General features: G+C 35.3%; 1 protein-coding gene across 1 annotated transcript in view; it reads right to left on the bottom strand.

Moving 5' to 3' along the window:
- Window positions 1-5,260: 5,260 nt before the first annotated feature.
- The window catches only part of LOC106059140 (translocation protein SEC62-like), a 58,092-nt gene continuing 41,278 nt past the window's right edge, over window positions 5,261-22,074 (bottom strand). The window contains exons 8-10 of the mRNA XM_056009074.1: window positions 16,418-16,537; window positions 10,864-11,064; window positions 5,261-5,488 (exon numbers count right to left, since the gene is read on the bottom strand). Of these exons, the coding sequence (XP_055865049.1) occupies window positions 5,283-5,488; window positions 10,864-11,064; window positions 16,418-16,537 (527 nt within the window). The 3' untranslated portion in view covers window positions 5,261-5,282. The remainder of the gene's footprint in view (window positions 5,489-10,863; window positions 11,065-16,417; window positions 16,538-22,074) is intronic.

The following is a 22,074-nucleotide window of genomic DNA, read 5'->3' as shown; positions in this document are numbered from 1 at the left end:
ACCTAACCTAGAGCCCCCTGACCTGCTAACACTTAAGTTTCTTCACCCAAGTGTCATTAGACTGTAATATTCAATGTGATGTCCCGCAGGGGACAGACATTGTTTTTCCGTGTTGACACAATAGTTGTATTTAGTACTTCGTCGATTTATGTCCCAGAGGTGACAACGCTTTCCCTGACTCGTCAGGACAGACATTTGACCTAGCACCATTATAGCACTCCATTCACTCATTATACACTTTACGTTTTTCGGGTATTCAGATATGTATTTAATTTTTTTTCTCCACTTATTCGTTCCAAAGCGACCTAACTCTTTTCTGGTGTAGGCCTATGATCATGATCCCCCCCAAAAATATGCGAAATTATATTACTAACTCTTTCCGAGGTTCAAATACACCATCGCCTTATTCATGCTCTTTCCTTTCCTATAAGTACATATACTAAATAAATAGATAACTAACAAACCAAACTTACTCTAACCCCACACAACCAAATTACAAAATTAACTATATTCACAATTACATGTATACTACACTATATCAAGGTAACTCGAGCCCGCATATTAGGCCTACTTGTCTAGTTATGACTACTAGCCAAGCCAATTAATTAAGAATGAAATAATTGACATAACATCTATTTACATAATTATCTGTGACCTACATATTTTGCCACACCCAGGGCAAGGATAACCATTGTCCGTAGGTGGTCGATTTAGATTTTCTTTTCGCCGTCTGCGTCTGTCCTCGGCAGCGGATTTTCTTTTGGTCTCAAATGTGTATCCCGCGGCCTTTGTGAGTGACCTCCAGCTGTCTCGTTCTGAGGCCGCATGCAACCAGGTGCTCTCTTCTATGTCAGCTAAGGCAAGTTGGCACCTAAGCTGGTCTTTGAAGCGTTTCCGCGGGGCGCCTCTGTTACGTCGACCACCTTTTAGCTCACCGAAAAAAGACTGCCTTTGGCATACGTTCGTCTCCCATACGGGATACGTGCCCTACCCAGCGTAACTGTCGGACCATAAGAAGTCCTTCTATACTGTCCATACCGGCGTTCGCAAGGACATTGCTGTTTGTAGTGCTGTCTTGCCACCGTATGTTCATGATGGAGCGCAAGCATCTTTGGTGAAAGCGCTCAAGTAGTTTTAGTTGCTTTTTATATAGTGTCCATGTCTCAGATCCATACAGAAGGGTTGAGAGAACCATCGCCTGGTGATTTTTGTAGGCAGGCGGAGCGATTTATTCCGCCAAACTCTCGCCTGAAGGCGTCCAATGCGTTACTGGCCCTGGCCAGACGGTTATCAACTTCTCTTGAAAGTGACGCGTCATTTGATATTATACTACCTAGATATGTTAAGTGGTCTACCACGTTAAGGGGCTGTCCGTTTACGGTGATCCTTGGGGCTGAGTAGGTTTTATTGGGTGACTTCTGTTTTCCCGAGGTTTATAGATAAACCGAAAGAGGCGGCAGCGTATGCAAATTCGTTGACCGCGTTCTGGAGATCCATCACTAATTGAACTAGCATTACATTCTCTGATGTGCACATGCATTTTGCTGGCTATAGTCTGTATGAGGAGGCAGTCACTTCACTAGTCTGCTGGACCATTAGGACATGACACATTTTCTATTGATCAATTTCCTTCATTCTTCAGCCATTCTAGTCTCTTCAATGTGTTCAGTCATATTTTTTAAAGCGGATCTTGTGATATGAATCACAGTAATCAATATTAATAACTGAAACTGTATTGACTGACTTGAGGCTCAACTGATGTTTAATTGTGTAGGTCACATGAACAACTTTTAGTTGATTTTTTCAAGGGACATTTGGATTTTTTAGTGGGTGGATACTTTTCAATTGTTTATTTATGCAGCAAATGTATAGAGGTATGTTGTGCAATAGTAATTTCAATATCTGGTATGTCTTGTTCAAATTATTTTTAGTTCACACTTAATGTTTCTGTTTTACATAACTTAAGGTCATTCTTTAAAATCAAATCAAAGAAATGAGATGAAGTCTTGTCAGTTGTTTATTTTTGAGTACCGTAACCTACAATGTTTTATAGATATCACATATACACCATAAAATACCATGTCAAATATTACTCTATACATAAAAAAAATGAGCAAAAGATGATCACTGAGAAAGCCCTTTAAAGTTGTAATAAACCAGGAAGATCTACATAGGGGCAAACAAGATTAAACGTTCAAACAGATCATTTAAAAAAAAATCAAGATTGATAGTCTACTGTGCACTTAAGCTGATATAAGAGTCTATCCTGCACTAAAGCTAATACAAGAGTCTGTCTTGCACTAAAGCTGATACAAGGATTTTCAAACATTAGAAATTATCTATGTACTTTCTTAAGCTAAATAAAAATTTTTAAAATATATTTTTAAAAAGTAAAATTAATACTCCACAGGAAATAGTCAAGTTATAATCATTGATTTTGTTAAGTTATAATTCATTGAACATCAGAAAATAAATGTACTGGTATATAAAAAAAAACAATACCTCAGGTCTAACAGCTTGATTTCCATTAAATATTAATTATTAAAATATAAAAAATTCAAGTTATTTCAGTAAAACATTTTTCGTTAATATTGTATTTTAATTATTATAGATTTTAAAATTATTTTCTATTTTATTATGTATTTTTTTAATCAATTGTATATTATATAAATAGACCTAAATGTATTGCTGTTGAATTAAAAAAAAAATATCGTATTAAAATGTGATGATGTAAAAAAAAACAACTTACACACGTTCATTATTTTAAAATATTCAAAATACAAACAGCTTGTCTAAAATTATGCTTTGTATTTTTTAAAAATCAATTCTAATAATAACAAGGTTACAAAAGACAGTTTGTGTGGAAACACAAACTCAAAATCGGCCCCCGAAGAGGTCCACCCAGGCAGACTTCAATATTTTCAGAAAGAACATCCAAATAAAATTATATCAAAGACAAATAAGAGATAAGAATGGAGAAAGAAGGTTAACAGATCTTGTGTAGTGCCCCAACGGTCCCGCAGATCAAAGCATAGGTGTAAGTGAATGCAAAGTTAGATGTGAACCTGGCCTAACTAGTTATCCTTTTAGACCTTGTGGTCTATAGGGCAGATGATGTAAAGTTCATCTATTTTTGTGGCCTACGGTTAGCGAGGGTATCATGTAGCCAGCACAACGACCAACCGCCCATACTTTTCCCCAACTAATGTCAGGTACCCATTAGAGCTGAGTGGACTCAGAGGCGCCCAAAGATTCCAAAGTTGAAAATCCCAGTCTTCACCAGGATTCGAACCAGGAACCCCCGGTTCGGAAGCCAAGCGCTTTACCGCTCAGCCACCGCGCCTCCCCTGGCCTAACTGATGTCTTATAATTGATCTAATTGTTTTGAAAAGGCTCAATCTCTTATTCCGCAATAAAAAAAATGTTCAGAAAAATAGAGTTTATAAGATTACTATTCAATTGAAATTAGGTCTAACTTATAATGCATACTAATTAGCTTTTTCTCTTTAAAAAACTGCTTGCATAATTGATTTTAAAAATTAGATTTTTCGCTTTAAGAAAAAAAAAAGTAGCCGTTGCATCAGAACTTTGAATGGTCTAAAATATTGTGATGTCGGATTTTCAATATCTTTTCTAGTTTACGAGATCTAAACAGGACGGACGGACAGACATTTCGCACAAAACTAAAAGCGTCTTTTCCCCTTTCGGGCGCTGCTAATAATTATCTTTATTATACATAAGGAAATTTGCCTTACAATTTGTGCATTACACAATCTATTGTATTAGCTTTAGTGCAGGACAGACACTTGTATTAGCTATAGTGCATTATAATAATTTTTTTTTACCAGCCAATTGTTCATTCTACAGTAAACTAAAGATATAGGTACCGATACTAATACAAGAAGTCGAAGTCAGGCATGGGGCACTAAGATATCACAGGTATCAAAAACTTCTAACCTTAATTTGTCCATTATGATACTAGTAAAACAAAACCACTAACAAGAACTACAGAAAAGACAAAATGGAGAGTCTCTTTATAGGGTCTATTTTTGTATATATACATTTTATTCACTAGAGCTAGAAGAAAATACCAAGATAAATTTAATGACAACCAATGCATGTAAGAAATAAATGTAAAAAAATGAGTTGACTATTTGCTAAGGTTAATAATAAATCATTATCTGACTGTAATGATGGAAGCCTGTTTTCTAGATTAAACAAAATATAAATAAGAAATTCAGAATTGGATAACTTTTATATGTATTTCCCATTAAGAAATTTGATGACCACATAATTTAATACTTAATAACTCTAATCCTTTTAAATGCAATGCCCATAAATAAAATTAATTAAAATTACTTTCAGTACAATTAAAATATATGATGGAACTAGGCCATTATGTACATATTAGATTTATAATTTTAGAAATATTTGAAACATAAGCATATTATTTCATTAATGGAGATTTCAGATGTTAGTAAACAGAATAAAATGATTAATCATGTTCATCTACTGATGATAGACTGTAAAGGTGATAACCAGTTTTTAAATAGATCTAGAAAATTGTCAAGCTGTTATCCTGTTCAAGATATTTAAAGTCTTAAATTTGCTTCTTATCATATCTTATTTAGATTGATTAATTTACCAAAATGTTGCATGGAACTGATTTTTACTAACCAATGATTGCACAATTGAAATGTTTCAACTATAAGTAAACTTGAGATTTGAAACCACAAAATAAGCTTTGAAAAGAACTTTACAAATAACAATATCATATCCATATTTCTATAGTGTACTACTTACAAGAAAACTAGAGTATTAATCAAGAAGTAAAGTTAAGTATAAACACAGATTCTTTTTAAGATTGTTAAGTAAAAATCTACTAGCTAAGAAAAAACAAAACCAAAGATTTTAAAACTTTAGTAGGTTCCAATTATGTTAGACATGAAGTGACAATTATTTGTATTATTCGAATATCTCAATTTTAGTTGTGTTTAAACGCAAATACAATGCAATTTTAGCATTATTTGAAATGCACTATTGAAACTTAAAAAAAAACAACAACAACATATTGCACTATGCCAAAGTGTGCCAATAGTTTTTTGTTTAGCTATTCCGCACACACAGTTAATTAAAAAGTGGTCCCTCAGTCTAAATACATTTAAACACAAAATATATTGCAGTTAAATTTACTGTTATGTCCATAACCTATTGTTTAAGGTAAAATAACTTTATAATTGAAAACAATCAGAACAATAGATGAAATTAATAAAACTTTTTTTTTAATTGGTCTTTTTACTATTTTCTGATTCCAAATATGATTTATCTTCATCTTCTAAGTCTGATCTACTATCATCATTGTCATCAGGCCTGTCTTGATTATCTTCAACATCTTCAATAGCATCATTTTCAACCAAATCTTCTTTTTTGATCAATTCAAATTCAGAATCCTCTTTATCACTTAATTTTTCTTTCTTACTGTCACTGACTGAAATAGTTAAATATAAATCAAAATAATTATTAAGCAACCATTATATAAGCCAGAGAAACAATGCTAAAATAAAATTATTATTTTTTTGTACATTATTTTCTTGCTATAATAATTGTAGAAACTTTTGTTTAGAAGCATTATTGAAAAATACACCTTTAGCAACAGTAATGTTGAGGTAATTGGAAGTAAATATTACATACATGATAGTTAACAATATGATCATGCACAATATAAATTATAGACCTATGCAAGAAATGTAGTTGTTATTTAGATATGCCTATGAAGTCTTTCATGCATTTAAATAAGTGACTCAGTTTGTTTAAAATGCTATGACTCTTTTTTTTTTCTTTTATGAATAGAATTTAAAAAATAGATGTATCTAATCTTCTTCTTCTTCTTCTTCTTCTAGCCAGCTTTATTGCTGCTGAGCTGTGAGCTCTTTTGCAGACTGTGCCAAGGAAAAAAAGTGTGCTGTTTTCTTCAGTTGTTCAGCACTGCCGTACAGGGTGTTGGTTATGTTGGGCTGTAGTGGAAGTAGGGTCTGCCTAAGGTGGATTAGGGAGGGGCATTCAAAGAGGATATGGTTTACGGTTTCAGAGGGGTGGGTGCAGTGTCTGCAAAGGGGTAGTTGTGTGGAGTTTATTTTGTTCAGGTGGTAATTTAATAGTGGTGTGTGTCCTGTTCTTAGTTGGAAGATTGTAGATTGTTCTTTGCGGGGGAGGAAGTTAATACTGTCCAGTTTGTTAGGCGTAGTCATTTCTCTGTACATGGCTCTGCCTGTGTTTCCTGATGCCCATTGGTTGAGCCACTCCTCTTTGTGATTGTTGACTAACATTGACCTTAGGGTGAGGTAGTTAACAGGTCTATCTGGTTGTTCCATAGTTGAACCTGCCTTTGATAGCTTATCTGCCTTTTCATTTCCCATGATGCCAATGTGTCCAGGGATCCACTGTAGTGTAATATTGATATTTAATTTTGATATCATCTGGTGGATTATCACACTGAGTGTTGTCAACTCTCTTGGGCTGTTTGAGGTGCTGCTGTTAAGTGCTTCCAGAGTAGATTGGGAGTCTGTAAAGACAACAATATCTGATGGTGGTTGCACTCCTTCATATAATTTGTTTTCTACTGTCTGGAGTGCTATGGTAATTGCCTCAATTTCGGCTTGGAAGTTTGAGCAGTAATCACCACAGGGTGCGCTTATCTCAAAGTGTTTATTATTAGGGAAGACCAGGAAGGCACCAAGACCAGCATTGATGGTAGCTTTGAAAGCCGATCCGTCTGTATAAATATGGATAGCTGTTTTTGGATAGCTTTCGATTGTTTCAAGCGTGCCTACTTTGAGCTCCAGTGGATTTGATTCTTTTGTTAAGGTGTTATTTAGTAAATGTGTTTTGATGGTTGGTTGTTTGTAGTTTAGTCCGGGTGTAATGTTTGAAAACCTGGTAATTTTTTCTCTGTTATTGGGTAGGTGGTGTTTTAGGGCTAGTTCGTCAGTAAGTTGGATCAGTCCTTTGCTTTTTTTGGTTGTTTTTCCTATTTCTCTATGTTAGTAATTTATTTGGATGATCGTCCTCCAACCTTCTGTATCTCTCAATAGCTTCTAATGCTGCTCTGTTGCGCCTTAACTTAAGAGGTTCAATATTGGAGTCTATTTCACAGGCTGCTGTGGGAGTAGTTCTCATACCTCCACTAATTAACCGCAAGGCTTGGTTTTGGATTGTATCTAATGATGATTGATAGGTTTTGTTGGCAGCTACTTGTATGGAGAGACAGTTATCCATTACAGATCTGACATATCCAGTGTATAACTGTCTTAAGGTTTTCTTTTCAGCTCCCCAGGATGTTCCTGCTAGGTGTTTTATTATGTTTAATCTTTGTGATGCCTTTTCTTTTAAATCTGCCATAAAGTGTTTTAGAGACAGTCTTTGGTCTAGTTTTACACCAAGATATGTTGGATTTTCTTCTTTATTTATTGGCTGAGAGTCTATTTTTAGGATGTAGTTTCTTTTTGCTGTTTTGTTGCTGTGGCTAAAGATTGAATAAACTGACTTTTCTTTGTTTATTTCCATTTTCCATAATTTTGAATATGTGGAGATAGTTGTGAGGGCTCTATTTAGTTTGGATCTAGTCAGCACTGGATATTTCTCTGTAGTCCAAATTAAAAGGTCGTCTGCATAAAGTGCCTTATTGACCGAAATGAGGTCCGGGAGGTCATTCATGAAGATTAGAAAGAGAGTGCAGCTAAGGGCTGAACCTTGTGGTAGTCCTTCTTCCAAACTTTTTTGACTAGAGATGGCACCTTCGAATCGGGTTTGGATGGTTCTGTTTTTTAAGAATGCTCTGATCCAGCTGTACATTTTTCCATGGATGCCCATTTTTTTCATCTTCAAAAATAGACCTTTTCTCCACACTCTGTCATAGGCTTGCTGCAAATCTATAAATACTGCTGTAGTGTGCTTGTTTTCATGAAACCCTTCTACTGTGTCCTGGATAAAACGAAAGAGGTGGTCTTCTGTTCTACTTGCTTTCCTGAAGCCAGCTTGTGCATTGTGGAGTGAGCAAGTACTTTCTAGCCACCAATAAAGTCGGTTATTGATCATTTTTTCTGCCATTTTGCCAATGTTGGATGTTAGAAAGATTGGTCTATAACTTTTTGGGTCTCCAGGTGGTTTATTTTTCTTTAAGATGGGTATTATGTTTGCGGTTCTCCATTCCTGTGGTATGTCTCCAGTTTTCCATGTATGGTTGATAAAGTTAAGTATACAGTTTTGGGCCTGTGGTCCTAGTCCCCGAATCATTTCATTTGTTATTTCATCGGGTCCAGGGGATTTTCTTGACTTGAGGCTTTTTAGGGCAGTATTGAGCTCATGTAGAGTGAAGGGAGTGAAGATCTGACAGTTGACTGTTGGAGCTTTTTCTTCTTTCTTTAAGATATTACTGAAGGCCTGGTCCAATTGTTTTCTTGGCTTTGACTTGTTAATGCTGGCAAAATATTTATTGAAGGTTTCAGCCTTTTTAAGGTTTTCTGTTATTATGTCGTCAGTGTCTTTTATAGGTTGGGGGTTTGTTATTTGTTTCTTTCCTGCTAGCCGGTGCAGAAGGGTCCAGGCCTTTCGACCATCCTTGTTTAGATCTAGTTGTTCGCATGTTGTGGTCCACTTTTTCTTTTTTTCTGTTTTAATTTTGTATCTTATAAGCCCTGTCAATTTGTTGTACGTTGTCTTGTTCTCTCTAGTAGGATTTTTTTCTATAGTCTTCCTGGCCATGTTTCTTTCTTTTACTAATTTATCTAATTCAGGTGTCCAAAAAGGTTTGTATTTCTTAACTTGGCCTCGAGGGATGTATTTTTTTGCTGCTTGTAAGATGTTGGAGACTATAGTTGTGTAGGTTGAATTGATGTCTGTCTCAATTACGCTTGATAGTCTTGTGTCTGTTTCTTGTGAAAAAGCTGCCCAGTTAGCTTTTTTATAGTTCCATCTAGTTGTTTTGTTGGATTGGTATCTACCTGGCGTTCCAATATTGAGGAGTATAGGCCTGTGGTCACTACCTATGTCTTCAAGTACTGTTATTTTAGAAGAATCGGTAATGTCTGTAGAGATAAAAGTTAGGTCAGGTCTGCTAGTTGTGTTGTGTGCTCTGTGGAGGAAAGTTGGAGGTGTAGTTTTGTTTTGCAGAAGGTGTAGGTTAGAGGCATTTGTTACATCCTCTATTTCTTTGCCACGCTTGTTGTAGTGTGGGTAGCCTAGGGAAGGTGTGTGTGCATTGAAGTCGCCAGCTATTATTGTCCTTGTGTAGTGTGGTAGTTGTATGTCTATTTCTGCTGTTGATGATGGTGGGCAATAGTAGTTTTTCATGGTGTACTTTGTTCCTCCTCTCCAAAGAAGTATTTCCTGCGTGTCGATGTCTGTATTGTTCTGTATATGTATCTAATAAGATTGGATATGAATTACATTACTATTCAGAGTAGCAATATCACTTAAGCGAATAGAAAGAAAGATTGCAAAGTAAAATAGCTTTTCATTTAAGTAGAGTGGCTCATACAGAGTGACAAGAGTAGGTACACTAAACTGATTTGAAGAATATGTTTAAAAATCATCAGACTTTTTTTTAAGAATTTGGATCTAGCAAATTTATTATTTTATTTTACAGTTTTGACGTGTTATGAAGAATCATTTTGGAGGGCGTGGACAGTATATAGTATAGATTACATCCTAGGAATCTCAAATCTTCTAAAATAACCTAACACATTAAATGGCAGGATAATGTACCCAACACAGAAGTTCTTTTAAGAGCAGGAATGTAATATATATACTGGTATATATAACCTTGATGGAGTGTAGAGGGCAGGCCACTTCTGCAAAATGAATGTTTCCTTTATCCCTAAGCCATTCCTTTTTGGCCAGCAAACAGATAAAAAGAGAGTTCTAGGAGGGGAAAGAAAACATTTCAAGAACAAAATAAAAACATGATTGGGAGCTTTCAATATAGACCCTGCTTCTAGGGAGACAAAAGTCAACATCAGAACATCATTGTGCCACATTGCAAGTACTGAGCAGAAAGTTGATGAAAACATCATAAAAATCATTGCAGAAGAATAATAATAAAACAAAAAGAAAAAGGAAATTCACACCAGCACACCAAGTCAAAATTTAAAGGCTCAGAAAGGCTTTGCCATTTCCATGCAGAAGTGTATAAATGCAAAGACAAAAGTATATCTATGATAGACGAGCATAATTAGCTTATTTATATAATGCGGTAGAAAATATGACTGAACAAGACCCAAACAAAAGGTTGATGCGATTAATTACACAACATTCCTTTGATCAAACTTAAGAGAAAGCTGACAAGTGTAACCTGAAGCAAGTAGAAACAAAGAATCTTTGGTCATTGTCTAAAACCCTAACTCAAGTGTGGCCAATCTATTGCTTCTGTGTGCCAATTTTTTCACATCTAATTCAGACGTGCCACTTAAATTTTACAAGTTTCAGTCCTTTAGAGTATGGTCATTTGTACATTTGTATTTGGTCAGTTATACATATTTGTGTGTTGTAGACAAACTTGATAAACTTTACTTAGTAAGTCTGTCTTTGTTAACATTTTTAGTTTGCATTTATAATTTTAATTTATTTCTTTGTGGCCTATAAACAAATAATAATTAATAAATTCTGTCCTTATGTGAAAAATTATTCCAGAGTCAAATGAGTTAAAAGGCCAACCTGAATTATACATTTTTTGCTTATTGTTTTCTTTTAAAGAAAAAAATATATACACATTTAGTTAATTTGCAAAAGCTAAAATATGTACTTTGCTTTTTACCTTCAACATAAATATTATAAACATGATCATTTAAAAAAAAATACAAAACTTACTGTATTTATTTTCCTGATCCTTCAATTTGCTTTTTCTCTTTTTACCTTCAATTGATTTAGACTCTTTACCAACTAATTCATGTTTGTATAAAGGCCGGAATGAATCGAAGAAACCGACATCCTCTGTTAAATTTGGCAAGAACCAGAAATGGTGCTTACCAAAAGTAAGTACCCAGATACAGCAAAACAGAACAAGCCTGACTGAGAAAAAAATATTCCAGAAGTTATCATTTTTATGCATATGTAGAAATATACTAAAATATTTATTTCAACAAAAATAAAATTAAATCTATAAAGCTAATTGTAAGTAGGTCTATATGTTATTTATGGAAATCATGACAATTGGACAAATCTTGAATGAACATGGCAAGGGTATTTTTTAGTTTAGGTCTTTGCTGTGGCCATAATAGATGTTAAAACCTGCACCCACCTCAAAAAAAAAAAAAAAAAATTCCATTGATCTATAGTTAGAATCACCTGTCAGGAGCTGTTAGGAAATGTTAGACTGACTTAAAAAAAGAAATTACAATGACTCCTCTGACATGGCTTTATTAATCTTTCTCACAATGAAATAAATAGTAAAATTTCCCTAAACTATTAAACAAACAAAAGTTCTTTTAATGTCCTCTGCTTTATCAAATGCCGGCTGCAAGATGTATTGTTTAACTCAAAAATGATTTATGTTAATTGTAACAAATAGAGAATCACATACTTGCTTATTCTACTTGTGTTTTGATTGTGATTCACATTTCAGTATCAGCCTCCACCCTCATTTAACTGACTTAATTTGACCTACGTTTGATTTTTTTTCTATGATGAATAATGAGCTATACATGTCAAGAGAGTACTTCTTGAGGGAGCTTTTAATTGTCAAAAACGAGAGTCATATATTTTTTCATCTGAGGGTTATCACAAGTAAAAACTAGAAACACAGCACTAAATTGTAATATCTGCTTCTCTAGTTGGTGTTAGACGCACCAGGTTGTGACACAGATGGGATAGTGCTGTATTTTTTTTTAACCAACACAAATCTCCCCAGGCCAGCACTAGACGAGTGGTCAACCATGATGAGTTAAAGCACACACCAGTTCGGGAAGGATCTGTGTTGTTGTGTTGTAAATAGTGTTGTAAATAGTATTGTTGAGTGACATTCCAAAGGGCCTATGGTAAGCCTATAGGGACCCGATATAAGAGCAAAGGTGTCAGTAAAGTCACTGAACGTTTCCAAGCAATTTCACAAGTACGAGTCAGAACCAGCACAGTGTGAAATTGGTCCAGAACAGAGAATTGAGTAAAAGGCAAGGTGAAGAAAGAGGCGAAGTTTTTGTGCTGTCAGTGTTATGTGGTTGCCAATTGTAATTGTACAGTATTGGCTGAGATTTATTTGACGTTACTTTGGAGCCCTGAGTTGTCAAGTTTCTTTGAATTGGTTGTGTCATGTGGTGCAGAGAGCCTGAACAGTAAGAAACGTTACTTAAATATATGATGTGGCTATATGGGCATTCAAACAAATGCCTGGTGGGCCAGCATTTTAGTTGGCTGGTGGGCTGATATCAAAAGGAATTGCTTGGAATTGCTGAATGGTACATACACTAAAATATTGTATAATATCTTCTTATAAATATATAGTTCGTCCATCATGGTTCGATGATGACCACTTTTGTCATCCAGGGGTCTCAGGGCTTTGCAATGGGGTTTTGTGCCTCCTCATGTGGCTGGTGAGACCTATGTGAACCTGGAATGTTCGGCTGCACACTGGACACGCTGGAGCTAGTATTGCTTTTCTTCTCTGGCACTTTTCTTCAGCCAGCGCTGTTCTCTTTTCTTTAGCAATTTGTGTGCCAGTTTTCACAGCGCAATGCCATGATGCTCTGTCATGTGCTTCTGTCTCCCAGGTGGCTGGGTTAATGCTGAACACTTTCAGAGAAGCTTTGAGGGTGTCCATAAAGAGTTTTCTTTGTCTGCCTTGTGAGCGCTTTCCTTCCCTTTATTGGCCATACAGGAGTCGTTTAGGGTCCTCCATTCTGCAGATGTGTGATGCCCATCGCGCTGGGACTGCATCAGGATTGTGTGGATGCTTTGCAGACCCGCTCTTGGAAGACTTCAGGATCTGGTATTTTTTCTTGCCATTTGACATTCAGTATTTTTCTTAGACAGGTCATGTGGAAGTGGTTCAGTTTTTTGCATCTTTCTGTATACTGTCTATGTTTCTGAGGCATAGAGCAATGTAGGGAGGATGACAGCTTGATAGACCCCTAGCTTTGTGTCTGTGGTGATACCTAGTCTTTTCCAAACATTTTTAGCCAGTCCACCATAGGATTCCTGGCTTTGGTGATAAGCAGGTCGATTTCATTATTGATCTTTCCGTTTCTGGAGAGTGTGCTGCCAAGATAGGTGAATCTGTCCACTGCATTATAGCATGTCCATTTATCTTGATGCTTGGATCCGAGTATGCCCACAGGATGTCTCAAATGGTTCTCATATTACATTACACTGCTGGTGAGCTTCAATCCCTTACATATAAAATCTACTTAGCAGTTGACAATATAAGACCCTCTGATTTCATAAAGTCATATATATATATGGTTTGTGTTTGTTGCCATTAAAGACAGAGCTGGCCATGCACATCTTCTGTCTCCATAGATTGCAAGGTTTGAAACAGGTACCATATGAACATAGATGGATCATAATAAAGGCCCTGGCTTACACATTAAAGTTAAACATATTCTACCAGACTAAAATGAAGTTAACTCAAGCATGCATGAGATCAGTCACTGGTGCATTATTAGACTTAATATATTATGATGACAGTAAAGCTAATTGGGAGGGATACGAGGCAGCTGTCAAAACTGTCCTTAAAAAAAAAACATAAAATAACAGCATCCATCCTGGACATGGCTAAAAAGGTTTATTCCTCAGACTAAGAACTTTTGGTCAGCTGAAATCAACAAGGTTGTTAAGGCTCGGAGAAGGGCATGCCAAAATAACCCAAACAATCCAACACTCAGGCAGAAATATAACACTCACCCTTAATGTCTATTAATATGGAAAATGAGAACATTGGACCAACACCTGTGCAAGGTTAGATCTAAAATATAGCTCTAAAGCCTGGAGACTTCTAAAAAGTCTTGAAATTGCTGGGCATAAGAAAACAGCAACCCCATTTTTCTCACCCAGTGGGGTAACCAATTCCTCAAAGAAGAAAATTGCAACCATGCTGCAACCATGCTGCTAAAATCAACAAGGCTGCCGTCCCCAGTGTCCTATGCCAATGATAAGGCTTGCCACCATTATTCCTACAAAAAGACAAAGGATTATTACTCCACTGTTGAGGGCTGAGAAAATGGTAAATGAGCCTCTGATTTGGTACATTGAAAGTGCCCGCCTTATAGCTATGAAATAAGCTGGTTTCGGGGTTGGAATATCTGCTATAGACCAAGTTAACATCTTTGTGCAGAGCATGGCAGATAGATTCCATAGGAATGCAAGCACATACTTGGTAGTCATTGATTTAAAACAGGCATTGGATAAAGTATGGTTTACTTCATAAGAGCCGACACAGAATCGACATTGGCTGTATACAGCAGGGTTTATTGTCCAAAGCTTTTGCAACAGAGGATCTGAACCTCTAAAGCCGTCACTTAAATTCAATTTGATGATGATGATTTCCATTATTATCATATGGTAATTTGAGTGTTCATATGGTAATGCCAGGGCTGATTTTTTACAAAAAGGCCAGATTAGACAAAATGGTGACCGTCTGATCACTTCCCGATATGCGTGAAGCAGGGCTGCGTATTTGCTCCTACTCTATTCACTATCTTCTTTAGCATAATGCTGGGTCAAACGAGACAGCAATTGCATAAAGGCATCTACGTCAGGTTTTGCTCAGACAACAATGTGTTCCATCTTCGATGTCTAATATCCCATACAAAAACAAAAGAAATGGTCATAACAGAGCTTCTCTATGCTGCTGATTGTGCCCTGCAAGCTCACAATGAACATGATCTCCAGATCGGAGTCAATGAATTTTCATACACTGCTGCTGCCGCCTCTTTTGGTTTATCTATAAACTTCAGGAAAAGAGAAGTCCTGTTCCAGAAGTCACCAAATAAAACCTACTCAGCCCCAAAGATTATAGAAAATGGATAGCCCCTTAACATGGTAGACCACTTCACATATCTAGGAAGCATAGAGGCATCACTTTCAAAGGAAGTTGATAACCATCTGGCACGGGCCAGTGTTGCTTTTGGATGCCTCCAGATGATGAGGTTAGCAGAATAAATCATTCCTCCTGCCTACAAAAATCAAAGTCTACCAGGCAGTGGTTCTCTCAAAAATTCAATATGGAAATGAGACATGGGTATTATACAGAAAGCAACTAAGACTATTTGAATATTTTCATCAAAGATTCTTGCACTCCTTCATGGATACAGTGGCAAGACCGCACTAGAAACAACGATGTATGGACAGTATAGAGGAACTTCTTAAATATAGTCGACAGTTATGCTGGGCAGGGCACATTCAAAAGCAATCTTTTTTGGTGAGCTGAAAGGTGGTAAGGGTGCGTACCATCACAAAAAAAAGGTTATATATATAAAATATATAAAAGGTTTAAGGTTTAATGGGCTTAGGATTTAAAAAAAAACAACTACTTCCTTTTTAAAAAAAGTTCTTTTCATAACTTATTTCATTTTCAAATACACAATCGACAATCGATATAGTAGGCAGGTTAACAAAGAAAGTCATAAAGAAAAAAAAAAGTCTTTTCTAGATAACCAACGAATTTTCAAGATGACATTTTGACCAGTTGTTTTGTAAATAAGTCCCAATGTCGAGCATGAACAAATATTCGAAGAGAAGATAAAAAAAAATTTTTGTTTTTTGGAAAGGTCTTTTTTTAACATTACAAAAGAAAGAACGAGTGCATATTGTAGTCATAGTTGATCATTTCATACAGTCAGTAAAAGTTACAATATTGTCAGTAAATAGTGGGATAGCTGTTTGTAAAGTTCTGTTGAATATTTATTACTTTGTTTTCAAGTTCTTTTCAAAGTTCTAATTTATATTCTTATTCTGTGGATTGAGTTAGAAAAGATTAAACTTCAATCTAGTTCAAAGCTGTGTATAATTTATCAAATCTGTACATTTGCTGTTGTAGTGAGAGAAAATAATAATACAAATATTTAAAGACTTGGACTCTTTAAACAAAAAATGCCACAGCTGACAATTCACTTTGGTTGTAATAATGATGAGTTATAAAATCATATTACAATTTCAGTCATTTCATAAGATATAATGTGCCATTGTAATACAGTGTGAACATAGAATAAAGTGCCCTCTATACAAAATGTTTTAAGTCTACTTTACTTAATTAATGAATGAGCTATAGCCAAGCACGTTCTTTTTTTTTTTAATAAAAAGGTGGTATTCGGGGATACAGATGATAATTAAAGACTGATAAGTAGATATAAAGGTACTTTGTCCATTTATTTATTGTAAAAATAAAAAATAAAAGTTTCAAGGGGACCAAGTTCTCTGATTAGCTACTCACCTACAACAAGACATAAAATAAATCCCACAAAACTGGCTGCAGCTACACTAAGATAATAAACACCTATCCTTACTGCTTCTGGCCACAGTGGAAACATACATAATGCTATAGCACCAAGAACTGAAATGAAACATAGTTTTCTGTTTTAACAAAATAAAATGATGGAAGCAGACAATATAAGAAAAACTGTTTTAGTTGGTAATGAAGACAACACTTCAGTGTGAAATGGCAGAACATTGTTGAACTCAAGAAAAATGTGAAAACAGACATCTGTTTGAAGCACTGACTTTCACAAAATCAATGTTTTTCATTACTTCTTGTAGTGTCTTTGTTGCTAATATTTGTTGCTAAATCAATAGGTGAGTTCAATTATATCACATGCTGTAGAAGTCATTACAAGGGATTTGCATAAGAGAAAATGGTCTTTAAAAATTACCTGAACAAATAATATTAGCAACTATATTAGTGCTTTGTCTGTTAACAATTTCCCTGGATAAGGAAATAGCATTAAAATTAGTAGCAAAGTTGGCTCACATCATAACTTGAACAATGTATATGGCTGCTAACAACAGAAACTCCTCAGCAAAGGTGTGAGGTTTCATAGCTCTGTCCATTCTGAAAGCCACCATATAAGAATCTTCAATGGCTGCTATGTTTTGTTTACGGTATTAGCCAACAGAATTAAGTCTTTCTTTACTCAGTCAACTTTACATCTAATATAATGGGTTTGTCAGCAAACTCAGAAACTTTCTACCAAAATGATGTTTCAGTTTATTTGACTTCTAAGAACTTCATTACAAATGAGTAATAAGAGTTCTCAGTTCCTGCTTTAACTATAGAGACTATTAATCCTTCAGTTAGTTATTATGCAGTCAAGGTGGTCTCTAGAGTGACCTTTTTTTTACTCAATCTACGAGTATATAACTATATTTCATTAATGATGGGAACTAATCATCTCATCTCATCTAAAAAACAAATTATAACTAAGTTTAAACTAACAATAAAGTAATTATCTAAATGTAAATTTAAAACAAGAAAAACATAAAAAAAAAATACTTTAAAAAAAACAAAGCTTATATTAAGTGTAATTGTATCAATTAATTTGGATCAGTCATGTATGATTGACCTAGACATATAAATCTGTGCAATAGAAATATTTTTACCAATTGTTTTTGTTTAGCTTTTAGTTTTCTCAATGAGCTATGATCCTATCACTTGTCTGGACCAATTGTGAAAGGAGAAGGGAAGAAGGGGCTATCTTGGTGAATGTTTATATGACTGAGAACAAGATTCTGAGCTACAATGCTGGAGAACAAGGTAAAGCTGCAAGCAAGACAAAGTGCCTCCAACTTAACAAACATCTGTCTTGCAGCTATAGTGCCAATGTAGGAAACATGCCACTGATGGAATTGAGTTTCTGCATGACATTGCATACTATTTAACTTTGTGAAAGTTTGTGTATGTGTGTAAATCTAACAAGTATAGAAATATGTTCTGATATATGCACTTTTGAAACAGAAATATATGCTATATTTTAAAATTACTCATTTAAGCTTATATATATATATATATAATGCATAAGTTTGCATAATCAAATTTTAAGACATTTTAAGTGTTTCCTGCAAAATGACTGAAAAATAACATTAAAATAAAAATATTGCTCTATTCATATTTTAAAATGACTGAAAAATAATTTTACGATATATAAAGTATATCTAGCAAAATTTTATTTTTTTCTGCGCTATTTTGTTTGCGTTATTCTGTCTATTTTGTCAGGGAACCACTTATTCCACCACATCTGTCAAGAATGATTTCTTTCCATTGTTCAAGATACAAAACAAAATAATTAATTACTAATAGTTAGTTAGTTGGTTATATTGGTTAATTTTTTTAAAATGATTTTTTTTTAATGATTTTTGTGTTGTCAGGTAAAAGAAATAATCATGCAAAATTTCAGTTTTATCTGAGATTGGGTGTGAAAGAATAGTACTAAGTTTTTTACCATACTGACAGAGTGAGTTTATATAAGCTTTGTAAAAAAAAATAGTTCAACTAAACTAAAAAAAATTTAAACTTTAAGAGCTTTTAATAATTTTGTATGTGGTTTGTTTGGTCTACACCTAGCTAATCTATCTGACTGTATAGGCCTATGGTTTGATATAATTCTTTTATCACTGTAGAAATCTTTCTCCACAATAATTCAGTAATAAGGCAGATGTTTCTTACATACGTTCTTGCACAATAAAATAAAGATGTGCCTGTGTGTATAAATCTTTGTCTTGAATTAAAACCTTTTGAAAAAGGCATCTTCTATTTTTTAATTCGATTGACTTATTAGAAAACCTTGCAGTAAATTTTAAAATCTCATAAAAGAAATTGATCCATATCTTTGTATTTGGATCTAGTAACCATAAAAAAAGAATATGCTGGAGTGTTAAGAAACATTTGACCTTGAAACATTTGTAACTAGTGTAAGGGTAGAATAGATCTATATGTTTCATTAATCATGCCAATGTTTTATTTTCTTGCCTGACCCCTCAACAAACACAACTGCATATATATACACACTACACTAGGCCTTCATATGTACGTCTATCTAACCAGGTTTTTAAATCAGACAGATTGTTAAAATCAGTCAGACACATTGTCTATTTACTTTTCGGGTAGGGAGGGTGTGAATTAATTAATTTTTTTTCAGAGCTGGTTTACCTAATGCTCTTATATCTATATAACTGTAGATTTCGACCTAGATATCAGGCTACAAAGCATAGGACAAATACAAATTAATGAAAGTAGAAATAAAGATGTAAACTCAGAAATCCAAGATAAAATTAAAGAAAACAATCCAGCTTACTACTTGGGAATGACCACTAATCTTAAAATGAAGGAACTAGATGAATCCCTAAAAGTCCTCAAACCAAAACAAACCCCGGGCCCAGACAAAATATCAAATGACATGCTTCTTCACTTGGGTCCTCAAGCCAAGAGAAAACTGCTACAATTATTCAATGCTAGCTGGAAATCTGGCAGAATTCCAAACATCTGGAAAAAAGCCATTATGATCCCTATACTAAAGCACGGCAAGCCAAGAAATAAACTGGATAGCTACCGTCCCATCAGCCTCACTAGCTGTACTTGCAAACTGATGGAAAGAGTGATAAATAGAAGGCTGACATGGATCCTTGAGTCAAATAACCTACTCACTGAAGCTCAGGTTGGCTTTAGAAAAGGCAGATCAACAGAAGATCAAATTGCCTTCATCACACAAGAAATAGAAGACGGCTTTCAAGAAAAGAAACCAACAACAATTGTGTTGGTTGACTTAGAAAAAGCATTTGACAAAGTCTGGGAACAAGGTCTCTTGCTCAAGCTAATCCAGCATCACATAGAATGTACAACTGGATAAAGGAATACCTAAATAATAGAAAAGCCTTAGTTTGCATGCAAGGACAAAGAAGCCACACAGTGAGTATAAAAAATGGCGTCCCCCAAGGAGGAGTCCTATCCCCAACACTTTTCCTAATATTCATAAACGATCTAAATCAAAACCTACCAAAAAAAGTTAAGAGCAGCATGTATGCAGATGACCTTGCCTTAATTAGCACAGAAGAATATGTAGGAACATCAAAATTTCGAATATGTAGGAACATCAAAATTTCGATTACAAGATGCTCTTGATAAACTCAATAATTGGTCCAAAGACTGGGGCATGTCCATTAACACAAAAAAGACAACATATACCATATTCTCACTGTCAACAAAACAACAAACAATAAAATTAACATTAGATAAGGAAGCTTTAGAAAAAAATGACAGCCCTACTTATCTTGGAGTCACCTATGACCCGAGACTAACCTGGAAAAACCAAATAGATAAAATACAGAGTAAAAGCATCCAGAGACAATCCCTCTTGAAAAAATTAGCTGGCACAGATTGGGGAGCCAATCACAATATCCTGAAAAAGACCTATACCAGTTATGTAAGACCTGTACTAGAATATGGTGCCACAGCATGGGGCTCAGCAGCCCAAACCAACCTAAGAAAAATAGACAAGGTTCAAAATATTGGTCTAAGGATAATGACAGGAGCAATCAAAACAACACCCATAAGAGCTATGGAGGAAACCGCTGCCCTGATCTCTCTGGATGAAAGAAGAGAAATAAAAATCCTTTCCCAATTCACTAAATTGGAAACCTTGGAGAGGCACTCACTCAGAACAAAAATCCACAAAACTGGCACAAAAAACCGCCTCAAAAGGACCAATTTCATACAGGAATCTCTAAACCTAAAAAAGAAACACCAACTTGAAAAAATTACTCTGGAATCCTCGATACACTATAATGAATCTCCACCCTGGGACGAAAGCCCTCTTCCTACTATAAGGGACCATATTGAAAACATAAAAAGAAAATCTGATTACAGACCAACAGAGCTCAAGGAAATAGTGAACTGTTTTCTACATACCAATTACCCTAGCAATCAGTGGATCAGAGTTTACACAGATGGCTCATCCCATAAAGCCACCACAAATGGAGGAGCTGGAATACTTATCGAATGGCCAGATGGAGGAAAACTAGAAAAATCCTTTGCAACTGGAGAGCTCTCTGACAGTCACAGAGCAGAAAGGGAAGCACTAGCACTAGCTGCTACCATGCTAGCAAATCATCCAAGTTCCCCTCACAGTCAGATTGTCTTTCTAACAGATGCAAAAACAACCCTCCAAAGCTTGCAAAACTCTGATTCCCCTTATATTAAAAACCTCAGATCAGCACTTACAAAGCTCAACAACAACAGCAAAAAAACTGTTATTCAATGGATACCAGCTCACATACAACTAGCAGGAAATGAGAAGGCTGACACACTCGCCAAGAGTGGGAGAACAAACTCACAAGTAAACTCTGCGCTCTATCCAGAAGAAATGAAGAAATTAATTGTAGATAAAATAAATGAGAAATGGACGAGCTCCCATCCAAATCACAAGAAAGATGATGCTTACTATAAGCTATCCCGACAAGACCAACGTCTAATCTTTCGACTAAGGACCGGACACAACAGAATGCGACAACACATGTTCCGGAAGCTCAAAATTGGAACCAGTGAAATCTGCCCATGTGAAGTATCACCAGAAAATGCCGACCACGTCCTCCAAAACTGCTCTCTCTACCAAGAGGCCCGTATAAGACATTGGCCCCAAATCACCCCAATAGAAAGAAAACTATATGGAGAGCTCCCTGATTTGGAAACCACTGCGCAGTTCATCTCATATATTGGTCTAGTCATATGAACACTCCAACATAACAATGAGAACGATGAAGAAGAAGAAGAAGGCTACAAGTTAATATACCCTTGGCATCATTTAAGGTCGAAGCTATAAATAGGTGTACTTGATGTTAATGCTTTTAATTAATAAAACATTTGCCGCTAATACTTACAAATACATTGATCTAAACCACTAAAATTCTGACATACAACGCTTCAGATTCCAACTAAAAACTAACAGGCACTATCAGTATCAAGCCTAGACGTGAGAACCACAAGTGGTCCACAGCCTTAAACTACAAGCCTAACAACCAGTTTATGGTCTGAAATACATGAACTGTACATGAACTTTACTTCTACCCACTATACAACCATGATTGCACTTAAACTTTGAGCGA

Source organism: Biomphalaria glabrata, chromosome 13 (genome assembly GCF_947242115.1).
Source record: "Biomphalaria glabrata chromosome 13, xgBioGlab47.1, whole genome shotgun sequence".
In the NCBI taxonomy this organism is placed as follows: domain Eukaryota; kingdom Metazoa; phylum Mollusca; class Gastropoda; family Planorbidae; genus Biomphalaria; species Biomphalaria glabrata.
The sequence above is the reverse complement of the archived record's forward strand: the minus strand, read 5'-3'. Positions and strand labels throughout refer to the sequence as shown.